The 13,066-nt window shown below is 35.9% G+C and overlaps 1 protein-coding gene across 1 annotated transcript in view; it reads right to left on the bottom strand.

Moving 5' to 3' along the window:
- LOC150099497 (coiled-coil domain-containing protein 6-like) overlaps positions 1-6,284 on the bottom strand; it is a 185,062-nt gene extending 178,778 nt beyond the window's left edge. Inside the window, exon 1 of the mRNA XM_090403510.1 lies at positions 5,846-6,284. Coding sequence (XP_090259636.1) covers positions 5,846-6,058 — 213 coding nt within the window. The 5' untranslated portion in view covers positions 6,059-6,284. The remainder of the gene's footprint in view (positions 1-5,845) is intronic.
- Positions 6,285-13,066: the final 6,782 nt, after the last annotated feature.

The following is a 13,066-nucleotide window of genomic DNA, read 5'->3' as shown; positions in this document are numbered from 1 at the left end:
TCTCCAGCTTCAACTTTTAGCCTCTCAAAAATCAGCTTGGCTTGGCTACATATTGTCGCTTGATCACTGGACAATTTTTTACTCTTACTCAATTATCACACCATTATTTAAGCATCGTTTCCATCTCATCAATAATCCCATGATGTTTACGAATTATGCTTGAATTCAATGATTGGGCATTTTTCACAGCAGCGAGAATTCTTTCTTTATCTTTTATGATCGTTCTTACTGCGGATTCCTGTAGATTGAACTTCTTTGCTAGCTCACAAATTTTCATTCCACCTTCAAAATCCTTAATAATGTTGAGTTTTGTTTCCAAAGTCAATGTTTTTCTTTTCTTGCTAGCTGTAGAAGAATCGGACTTGCTTCTTTTGGATGACATTATTATTTTTTATGTGATAAAATTTTTATCAAGAACATAACATTAAACAATCGCAAGGTTTGTAGAATAAAAAAATTGTGTATAAATAGAGACTGTACGAAACACGTCAGTGCTTGTTCACAGCATGTGCGACACTGGCGAATGCGGCCAGAGCCTGAAAGATACGACTAGTGGCGAGGTGAAGCGGGACGGGAATACGTACATATAAGAAACCACGTAACTCCGGATTCACGTAAGTCAGGGTATTACTGTATCTCACAGCCCGTTTCAGCTCTACATCTTCACTATAGATACCTCCACATGCAGTGCTCCACTAAACTGGCATCCATCATTCTTCTGTTTTTTCCAATGGACTTGTTAAACATACAGCTGCCCAACATTCTTTATGATCGAACTGCAAACTCACCGAATTGCTCTGTTGATGGTACATTGATAAATGAGTGTTTACCAATATACCATTGACAGAGACCTTGACACTTGCTCACACTTGGATAAAGGATTAAACTAAATTTATTATACTCTAACCAAGTGGAAAATAAACTTTCAACATCTTTCTCTAAATCCAGAGTAATTTATTAAAAAAACGGTGGCACACCAATTGGCAATTCCTATAGGTGGAGATGACCTGCAAATGCTTCTGCCTGATATCTCGACTTGGGCCTGGCTCCCACTGAAGAGACCTCAATAAAGGTCGAAACTGGTCTGGGTAGTGGCCCTTCCCTTAATGCATAACAATAGACATATCCGCAAGGAGATGTGTTTTGCATTATAGGAGATACTAGGATAGGAGTGTTGGTAGCTTGCTCCACCTTTGCAACGAGTTGCCCTGGTGTGTACCACCTTAACCCAGTCCTGAAGATACTTTCAGGTGCAAACTTTGTTTGCTCACACTTGGATAAAGGATTAAACTAAATTTATTATACTCTAACCAAGTGGAAAATAAACTTTCAACATCTTTCTCTAAATCCAGAGTAATTTATTAAAAAAACGGTGGCACACCAATTGGCAATTCCTATAGGTGGAGATGACCTGCAAATGCTTCTGCCTGATATCTCAACTTGGGCCTGGCTCCCACTGAAGAGACCTCAATAAAGGTCGAAACTGGTCTGGGTAGTGGCCCTTCCCTTAATGCATAACAATAGACATATCCGCAAGGAGATGTGTTTTGCATTATAGGAGATACTAGGATAGGAGTGTTGGTAGCTTGCTCCACCTTTGCAACGAGTTACCCTGGTGTGTACCACCTTAACCCAGTCCTGAAGATACTTTCAGGTGCAAACTTTGTTTGCTCACACTTGGATAAAGGATTAAACTAAATTTATTATACTCTAACCAAGTGGAAAATAAACTTTCAACAGAGACCCTTGACCTTATCAAACCACATTTCTCTTCTGACATATTTAAATTATTCAAATTCAAACATTTATTCAGGTTATTTTTTATGTAAAAGAAAATATATAAACAACTAACTGGGACTGCAATGGGTTCCCCTCTTTCCAATTTTCACATGGAATTTCTTCTAAATCAGGCACCAGCATACATAACCCAATATCCAATAGTTATGTGGATATTGTGTTTGCTATTTGGCCTCATGGCCCAGACACATTAGATACATTTTTAGTACACTTAAAACAGTTAATATGTAAAGGTACATTGCACTACAGGAAAGAAAAAATAAATAAATAAAATAACTGTCCCCCTTCCTAGACACACAAGTTACACAATTACCAAATGGTTCATTATCCTTTTCTGTTTATAGGAAACTCAATGGAAGGTACTTACTTAATCACACCATCACCCATCTCAACAGTATGACATTCTCAAAATACTTAGAACAAGGACTATTTGTTCAAATGACACAGTCTTGCTACTTTTTTTAGTCAATGGCTACAAACCCTATAAAACAAAATACTGCAGGTTCCCCCCCCCCCCTCCTGCAACCACCACAAAAAATCATAAAACTATTTGTATCCTTTATATTCAAAGTATTTCCGAAAAGACAGCTAAAGTTCTCTGCAAAAATAATCTCCATACCACTTTCAAACCACACAACCAACCAGCAACCTTCATCTGTTCTCCTAAGGATCAGCTTCATCCTCCTAGAGTGTATAAAGTTCCTTGTGCCTGCAACTTACTGTTTACTGTTAAATGCTATTTATAAGGAAGGGGAAAATAAACTAGATAGGACTACAGTGAATTCTTATCTCCCTTTATTCAATTTTTACATAAAACATTTAAAGAACAAACTCTGAACACAGTTATCCTCAAACCTTTAACCTGGCTGTGCTTTGTCAATAATATGATTATTATTTGGTAACAGCAAAGACAGATTTTTTGTGTATTTCAACAGCCAGTATTTTAAAATATACTTTATTATAAAAAATAAAATAAAATAAATAATTGCCTGCCCTCCTTTGGTAGATCAGTTGCACATCTTTCAAAATGAATCAATCCTGTTATGGAAAGTTAACATACACTAGAAGAGATCTTTTGCTTGCCTGGTTGACTAAATGGATAGTATATCCACTCCCTAACCAACAGGTGTGGATTCAAAACACACTCTAGCATGGATGTTTCCAAATCTTTGGGTGGATGGAAAAAGTACCACATTTGGTCTCTAGAGGAGAATGGATGGATAATTTATTCCTGGATTATCTAACTATCATTTCATTCATGGTACTAACATACTATAAGCTTCCATCCTTTTGTGAGTTTCACATAAACAGAGCATCATCCCTATCTTAACAATAGGGTATCCTTAAAAACTGACACATGGAAATAGAACAATTTGTTCTAATGGCAAGGCTCTTGCTAAAGAACTCAATCTAGGCCAAACATTTTAGCCATTGGCTACAACTCCTGTATAACAGATAAAATACTACCTATTCTTCCCATCTTTGACAAACAAGATCACAATGATCTTGTACATCAAGTGAAGATAGGTAGGGAATACAAGATTATACTGGTTGACCAAGTGGATCCTACAAACAGGATGTAGGTTTTTGAATCCATTCATGGATGTTTTTGAATCTTTTTACGTGGTAAATGAATTTTATTCAAATGAGGCCACTCTGCTTACTGTTGTGGCTAACAGATCCCATATTTATTCTTTAGAATAATAAGGTCATTCTTATATGATGCCAACTCACAACACTTATACTAATGTACTATACGTTTACAACCTTTCATGGGTGGGATTCACATAATAAATAAAATATATCCAGGATCTGGAAAAAGTAGCCAAAATGTTAAACAGTTTATTCCTCACATCAAACTAGCAATCTTCATCCATTCTCTGAAGGACAAACTCCACCCTTCAACATACCTAGTAGTGTACAAAGTACCCAGTGCCTGTAACTTAACTTATTATGGATAGACAGGACGAACTGTTAACATAAGCCTAGAAGAACAAACACAGTCTACCATCATTATGACAAGCCAAGACTTGGCAACACAACATGCTGGACACCCCTTTGCACAGGATTATATGGCACAAAACCATGATACTATAAAGAAGTCCTTATATCAGAAAGTATTTTGGGACTAATCAGCATTCCTTGATCCATAGCAATTATTAATGTATTACCAAGAGTTGGGGGGGGGGTGATCATTTTAATATCACCTTCAGCCCATTAGCTGTAGACAATTTTATATCCATCCCAAGAAGATGTAATGATAGGTCACTAGTTCGTTTGTCATTAAAATTGTTAATTCTTCCTACAATTAATTTTTAGTGACTTGTATTTTGGGATGTTTTTTCCTGTGTGCTCCAAGAATGGCTGTTTGAAATCGAACAAAATAACAGCAGCTTCAAAAATTATTCCATTTACTTGTGCTAACTTTAGACCAAGCACTAAACAGTAGCAATTCATATATGTGTTTAAACAGCAGGTATTGGAACAGTTTCTAATTTAAGCTGATTTTATTTAAAATTTTTTACTGTTTCACAATGTCATTACTTTGGAAATTTAAATAAAATAAAAAATAAACTATTCTACTATGTAATTATCTCCAAGATGCTCAATTACAGTATATATCACCTACCAAAATGGATGTTTCTGTATAAAAATTATTTGTATATCATTTTTGAATATTTAAAGCCATCCTCAACTTACCAAAGCTGAATATTTACTGTAATAATAAAAAAAAAAAATCAGATTATTTTGGGAATCATTGAAAATGAAATTGTAGATGCAGTGATTTGGCCTGAGGCAAACAAGAACACTTTACAATTATTATTATTATTATTGTTCCGGAAAACTCCAAGGAGTCGACAGACTCATCGAGGGAGGCCCTAAGAATAATAGTGGTTGTTCCCAAATTTACAAATATTCTTCTTCTTCAAGTGTCATCCCCTAGAATGAGGTTGGCAACCATGTCATGGAACGTTTTATTCAGCTTACAAATATTCAGCTTAGAGTAAATAGTAGCAAGTGACAAATTCAGAAAATTTATGTAAATAGCTACACCAACTGTCTGAATTTGTGACTCAAATATTAAAAGAAACCAAAAAATTGACTGCTTCAAAGTGAAATTGAATAAACAAATAATCTTGAGATATCAATAATCTCATTTTCAATTACAAAACACTTACTGAAAATCCATAGATGGGGATGGGTTAAAAACTGAAAGTTGGATATAAATATGTGGATAATTCTCCCTAATACTAACTATGAAAATTGTCACAAAAAGCTATATACAATTTTACTTATTTCAGCATTAATCAAATTTAGAAGTTCGTATAATTCATTTCAATACTGAATATAAATATAAATAAATAAATATAAATCGTAAAATTTCATTTATAAAATACTACGGTTTAAAACCTCAATGATGAGACGCAGAATTTTATAGTTCTGATTATTGCTAGTTAAAGCAAAAGCTGCGCAACAAAGTACAAGAAGCCGGGTGCTTGTGTTCTGTAGAACTTTTGAATTTGTACTGGTTTTGGGATGCAGAAAAAAAAAAAGTACAGTGTATATGCTTAAATTAAAATATAAAATATGAAGACTTCATTTGGAAATCTTATAAAACTGAAAAAACAAACGCAGGCACTGTTTTTGTTTTGTTTCCGCTACATTCAATATAAGCACATGCCAATGTAATCCTTTATATTTAAAATGGCATAAAAGTAAATAGAGATATGTTGCACTATATATATATATATATAAAACAAAATGTAAGAACTCTACCCCCAACAGAAAAAATACTATCATTTTGCTATTGTATCCATACATTTTTGCCAAAATATTGGTATGCCTCTTATAACTTTCTATCAAGGATAAGCAGTTAAGTAACATACTAATAATAAATAAGTCAAAATAAAGAATGAAAAGCGAAAAATGTTACAGCAAATATGCTGTAACGTGACACTGTCATATAATTAAAAATGCAAAACTGTTAGGCCTATGTCAGTATTTAACCGCTTCGATTAAATACTGTGGCAATATGGTGCTGACTTACGATGTTAACACTCGCTTGGCGTAAAGCTCGATTTTCTTCTTGTAGACTTTTGACACGAAGCTTGTAAGTGTCAAGTTCCATCTTCAGCACCCTGTTTTCTTGTTGTAGAGATTCAACTCTCTTTTGAAAATGTTCGCGTGAGGCAGGAGATGAGGGTATCAACATACCCCCATCTACAGAGCCGCTATCACTCTCACTTGCGCTATCCGCCATCTTCTACTGCATTCAACGTGAAGGAGCTCCTTTAGGGTTTTATTGGAAATGACACAGATATTACATTAATATGAAACCTGATAAAATGCCTCTCTATTTTCTCTATACTGATATATATTCATTTGCTTTTCAGAATGCGGAAAACTGCGTAACTTGTATATTAAAAATGATGTCGCATCCAATTATATTCGGTACGTTCAGCATCCCCATCAATTCCCTTTACAGACGTTATTCCCATCCCGCCATCTGTTGGAGCTCACTGCATAAAACTCTAGTAGGCGGAATGCCAGACACAACACGTGTCTGCTAGGCCTGAGAAATGGCTCCACTTTCGTCAGTAGGTATAAAGTAAATTGCCCAGAGAAAGCCTAAATATGAAACAGTATCATGAAGTACAACATTGCGTGAATGCGATACGTCTTTTAGGATATGCAAACGTTCTCCAAAAATTAGAGAAATTCAGCAATATGCCAGTATAAGCTTTTGAAACCGTTAATTGTGCACGTCTTATAACGGTAAAGCATATAATAAATATGAAATAAAATGTAATATTAAAACGAACTTCGAAATATAAGAATTATCTTCATGTGTTCAACTGTTAATTATGAGTTGCGTGTCGATAATTTCTGAATAGGGAATAAACTTATTTATTAAATTATTTTCTTGGAAATAATGTATTAAATGATACATCATATAATCCTTTTTTGAAAGAGAAGGTAGCATCTCGCCTTTTCAAGCACAGTGGGATACTAAGCAAATTGTAAGAATGTTAACCAACTTCAAAATTTTAAAACGATATCAAAGATAATTGATTCTGATCAAAAATGAAAAGATTTCTCACAGCTAGAATTTGTATTTCTGAAAGAACGTATTATCATTTTTTATGTTTTTAAATACCTATACATTTTATTATTATTACCAGATGCGTAGTGAGGCTATGGCCAATGTAGCCCTGGCCATAGGCGCAGAAATTGAGATTTTTAAAGTTTTTTTTTTAGAACGGCGCAATTTTCTTTCCTGGCCATAGGCGCTAAAATTCCTCACAACGTCTCTGATTATTACGTAACACCTCTAAGGAGTCCAACTCCACTCCGACACACACAGCTAACCGTCTTTCTACTACACACAACTACCATCAACGCCATCTACTGCTCATCACTACCACAAACAGTATTTTTTGCCTGTAAATCGCATGTGTTCTGAAAGCCGATCTGCCTGTATGCGGGATGAAAAACCCGAATTTCTGGGAGGAAAAAACTCTGCTACTTCTATATGAGAGCGGCTACTACCTCATTTTCAAATGAAAAAAAAAAAAAAAAAACATATAAAGATTCCTCCCGTCACGACGATAATCGAACATAGGCCTTTTCCAATGGACGAGTGTAGTATACAATGTTCTTCTAATTGCGATACAGAGACGCTTTTGTTACTATAATTAAGAAATCGAATGATATTCTGTAGGATTTTCATGGAAACCCAATCCAGTGGTTCTCAATCAATGGATTATAGGGTTTCGAAATGGGTGGAAAAAAAGTTAAACAAAAAAAAAGGGGGGGGAGAAAGTAGAGAATAATTAATATATGGGTTTCAGCGATGCTTTTTTGACTGGAAAGACCTAGGTTCGATTGAAAGGCTGTCATAAAAAACCTTAATCCTGCTTTTCGAATGAAGATGGGTTGTTTGGTCTCATATGAGAGTGTAAGTGTTTTTGTTCAGGAAACACAGGTGTTTCGTCCCCCAACCAGGCCAGGAGAACACGCGCGCATGCACACACACACACACACACACACACACACACACACACACACACACACACACACACACACACACACACACACACACACACACACACACACTAATTTTTAAAAAAATATATATATATATATTTATTTATTTATTTGTTTATTTATTTATTTATTTAGGCATAAAACTAACCAACTTATCCCAAAATTATGGTTACAAAAGACAAAGATACTTGTTGGATCGTCGGCCGTAAAGAACTCTAAGTACTGTGGATTATTTAATTATTTATCTATTTAATTACTTTCTCGTTTTAAGAGATTTATACATTTTTTTGTCATGTTTCTGTAAATTACTTTGCAGTGGGTACGTAAATGTCTACATATTTTACAGGTGCAAATTTAATTGGCCATCGATATTATGTGAAATATACCAATTAAATGGGTAATTCTTGTAGATTCTGTGGGTTGCATCAACAAGAATATTAAGTACTGGCATCCCTGAATGTGTGGCTTTTTTGAAACGCATTTTATGAAACTTTATCAAATAACAGTTTGTGTCCTTTCTCACTTAATGAAAATTGTGCCAAAAGACACAAATCATGCTGATGCAAAATGGTTTAAGTTACCAAATATACAGTGTGCCCGTTAAGTAATGAGACAACAAGTATTACATCAAAACAAACAATTATATTTGGAATTATCAATTACAGAGACTCAAAATAATCTTCCTCCTACTTCACACAACATTTACATCTATCGTACAAGTGTTCGAAAGCGAGGAGAAAGTCATGAACGGGAACCAGTTTCAGTCTCTGGGTCATACTGCGTTGGATGTTCTCAATGTGGCCAAAGAGCTCCCCTTTCAAGGCATACACTTCACCTTTTGGAAGAGGAAAAGTTTGTGGGAGCCAAATCTGACGTATGGGACGGTGATGTTCGATCACACAAATCGACTTAGAAGCCAGAAACTGCTTCACAGGCAGCGCACAGTGCGCGCTACCTGTGAAGCAGTTGTCGTGTTAAAGTGTGCGGGAGCATTGTCATGCAACAGAAACCAATTGTTGTGGAACAGTTCTTTCCTGACACGTCGCATGCAAACGTACAGGCGTTGCATTACTGCTAAATGATACTGATCATTCACTGTGCTGCCCTCAGGAATAAATTCGCGGAGGATAATTTTAGCAGCGTCGAAAAACCAATGACCATTGTTTTTGCAACCTGACTTTCTTCTGCAAGAGAGAAGACATTCCACGCAGTTCCATGCTCTGGCGATTCGTTTCGGATCAAACTGAAAACACCACCTTTCATCACTGGTGACAATTCTTTGCACCACATCACGATATTGATCAGCTGCATGAATGAAATTTTGACAACTTGCAACCCAGTTCTCTCCCTATTCGTGTGTTAACATGTGAGGCACAAACCTCCAAGAAAACATTCTCTTGTGCTATTCTCTTTCTAAAATTAATCTGGCCGTTTCCTTACCTATACCAAGCTGTACAGAGATTAGCCTAGTGGTTATTCGCTGTCATGGCCAACAATTTCCCTAGCTTTCACCACATTTTCATTTGTCCATGCAGAAACTGGCCGTTCATAGTTTGGTTCATCCTCCAATGACTCCCTCACACCTCTTTAAATGTTGAAAACCAGCAGAACTCCTCTGCACGGCTCAGACAATCATCACCATAAACTTTTTTTTTTTTGTTAGTCTTGATACACCTTTGTAGCAATTTACAGTAAAATTTTATTCAAGCTCCATGACGCAACTTCTGACACGTTCTACTCACACGCTCTTACTTCAACGGTTGCCACACGAAAACATGCTGCGTCACCCGACTCGAACGTTGCACTGACAATTACAACACACTCTAGCGGTTAAAACTATAAACAAGTTGTTATTTTTATTCAAAGCACTGTACTGTAAAAAATCAATCTCATAAGAGCATACTTTGTAGTTCAGTAATACAGTGACATTGAGTTTCAACATCTTGTTAAATTTATTTGCTAACAGGTTAATTTACAATTAGAACCAGTATGGTTTGTAAAATATAGCAAGTCAGATATATAAGAATTACTAACAATAACAAAAGCATTTATTTTGTAAAGTAAATTCGATAGATTCATAGTTTCGCTCATAGATACAGATGTTATTTGCATGGCTTTCAGTAGTCTCTCCATGTGTGTCTCTTGCGCTCTGACAAATATCTTACTCCAAATGTTATGTGCCATAATCGGTTTGACAGAATCCCAAGAAGCGATTATTTGCCAACGCAGCTCAGCAACGTAATTCTTTCACGTATTTGGTACACGAGGTCCTTTATATATTTTCTGAAAGAAAAAAAAAAAATGGAAATCATCTTAGCTCTTTGTTGGACCCAATTGGGAAAACGATGGTACTTACTCTCTCATCCATCTAGAAATTGGTCAACCAAGGAGACTTTCACTACTTTGTCATAATGTGGCAAAGAACCATCATGTATTCTGATGGAGTCAGAAGATTTCGTATTCTTGCATCATGTAAACGTTGATCTTGCCTTCTTTCATTGAGATTACTATGAAATCTTTACATGCCGTGATTAGATCATTTTTCTTCATGGATGTGACACTAACAACGGACAGGCGTATCTGAACATGATTCAAGAGTGTGAAACATACAGATTACAGTTACATTGTCCATTATAATGAATCTCATGATTTTATGCTAATATAGTAAAACCCTTGCTGAATGACTGGTATGGACGATGACTTTTGGAAGGAATGATCTAGATTCGAATCCCGTCTCGGATGCCAATAAAGTTTATATAAGGTTTTTTTCCCTTTCAACTGATGGAAAGTTCGTGTTATACGGGGATGGAGAATTTTCTAGAAGGAAAATTCTCCATCTCCGTATGACGCTAACTTATCATCAGTAAAATTCTATTATCTTCTTCCATCTCAAGAGTGAACTGGATAGTGTAGTAGATTCTGTTGATGTTCGTGACGAAGATCAACAGAATCTATAAGGGAACTGTGCCAAACCGCAAAGATATCATATGTTTCATTCAACAACATATACTTCGTTTTTGTTGCCCTCCATCCTTGAAGACGATATTCATCTGTGCCGTACTTCTGCAAGAGATCATTCTGCAATCAAAACTGATGAATAGTTTTGGTGATTGTCAAAACTGATAATCAATTTTGTGGGGAATTCGTGAAATATGAGATTTACACTCACCGGTGGAGATTGAACTGCCCACTCAGTCTCCAAAAGCTAAATAGGGTATGTAGGTCTCGGCTACTTCCCTATAAGGGAATTAAAGGCGTTAGCTGGTTTTATTTCTCTCTCCATCAATACCTTTCAACTGAAGGATTTGGAAGATACGAATAATGATTGCGAAAATTTATCTTTAAGTATTGTAGATTGAATACCACGAAATCGAATATCTTTTTGATGTGTGTAGGGCAACAAACGGAGTGCATGTCGAACTGTCATTAAGTAAGGAAGTTCTTTTTGAGTTAACCTTTGCAAAAGGTGTAGATTTGACTATATGCTATATCTTTTTTTCGAAATAAATTTTTATAATCGCTCAGGGCATTTGTAACTATCCTGTATATTGTCCTTATCACCTTACATGAATCAAATTCTTTCCGCAAGCGAAAAACAACAGAGCACTATAATTCCCTGTTTCTGTCAGTTACATCAATGTACAGAACATGTATACATCACTGTATTTTGTTATTAATTCTGCTGCACGTGTTTTATTATTTTAATACAATAATAAAATGCCTTTTTTTCCCAAAGGAAGGAGATGAAAGACTTTATCCCTAATTTATTTTGATTGAAAATACTTCGGTTCGAATCTCGTCTAAAAAGTGAAAAACTGTTACAAGGAATTTTTAACAGAAGTTGAGTAAGCTGGTCTCACCTGGAAGTGATAGACATAATACACTTACTTCGTAATTTCAGTTGCCTTTTCCGTAATCTATAATTATACTGCCAGAGTTTCTTGCAGGGTGAATAATTTTTCTCTCCAGCAAGAAATTGACTTAGGAACTGTGTAAAAAAGATTCACCAGTCGGTAACGAGAAATGAAACTTATAGGTCATAATTTTTTGTTGATCTTCTTTCATGAAGATTACTATTAGGTTATTCAGGCATCCTGAAGCAGTTTTATATGATGATAATGAGCAATATTTTGTCAGACTATCTCATCTGTAGAGTGCTATCAGAATATACGAGGGAGGTCTGAAAAGCTCTCTGCCTAACAATAAAAAAACTAATTTATAATTTCAACATTATTTTTTTATTTTTCAACATAATCTCCCTTAACACTAATGCATTTATTCCAGCGATGCTCCAGCGCTATTATCCCGTCCCGGTAGTGGTTCTCGGTAAGATCTGCAAAATACCCCTCTACAGCTGCAATCACATCTTGATTTGAAGAAAAACGGCCCAGCGAGGAAGAATTTAAGTTTTGGGGAGAGATAGAAGTCAGAGGGAGCCAAATCTGGGGAATAGGGTGAATGTTCCAACAATTCATAGTGCAGATCCCTTAATTTTTCCATTGCCGAAACACATTTGTGGGCAGGTGCATTGTCCTGATGAAAAACGATTTTTTTCTTCTGCAAACCTGGTTTTTTCCTCACGAATTTTTTTGTCTAGTCAGGTTAAAAGATCGGAATAATATTTCCCGGTTATTATTTTACCCTTTTTAACATAATTACTAAATAAAATGCCTTTAGCATCCCAAAACACCGATACCATGACCTTTCCTGCTGATGGAACCGACTTTCTCTTCTTTGGCACTGAACAACGAGCTTCTGTCCACTGTTTTGACTGCTGTTTGGATTCTGGTGTGTAATGGTGAATCCAAGTCTCAACCATAGTAATAAATCGATGCACAAAATCAGTTTTATTTTTGTCAAAACGCTCCAAGCACTGTTCAGAGATTTTCATGCGAGTGCGTTTTTGATCTGCTGTAAGCAAGCGCTGCACCCATCTTGGCAAAGCTTTTTATTTGCAATTCTTCATGCAAAATATATCCTACACGTTCTTTTTATATCCTACACGTTCTTTTTAAACGCCTATAGTCTCAACAATTTCACGCGCTTTGACTCGCCGGTCATCCAATACCATATCGTGCACTTGATCAATGATTTCTGGTGTTGTTACACTTTTTGGCCTTCCTTCACGTGGATCATCTTCAAGGCTGGTACGGCCACGTTTAAACTCGGCTACCCAATTCTTAACTGTCGAAAACGAAGGAGAAGAGTGCCCGTAAACTTT

The sequence above is a fragment of the Typopeltis vanoorti genome, chromosome 14, assembly GCF_054136105.1.
Source record: "Typopeltis vanoorti isolate ZY-2024b chromosome 14, IOZ_Tvanoo_1.0, whole genome shotgun sequence".
NCBI lineage: Eukaryota > Metazoa > Arthropoda > Arachnida > Uropygi > Thelyphonidae > Typopeltis > Typopeltis vanoorti.
The sequence above is the reverse complement of the archived record's forward strand: the minus strand, read 5'-3'. Positions and strand labels throughout refer to the sequence as shown.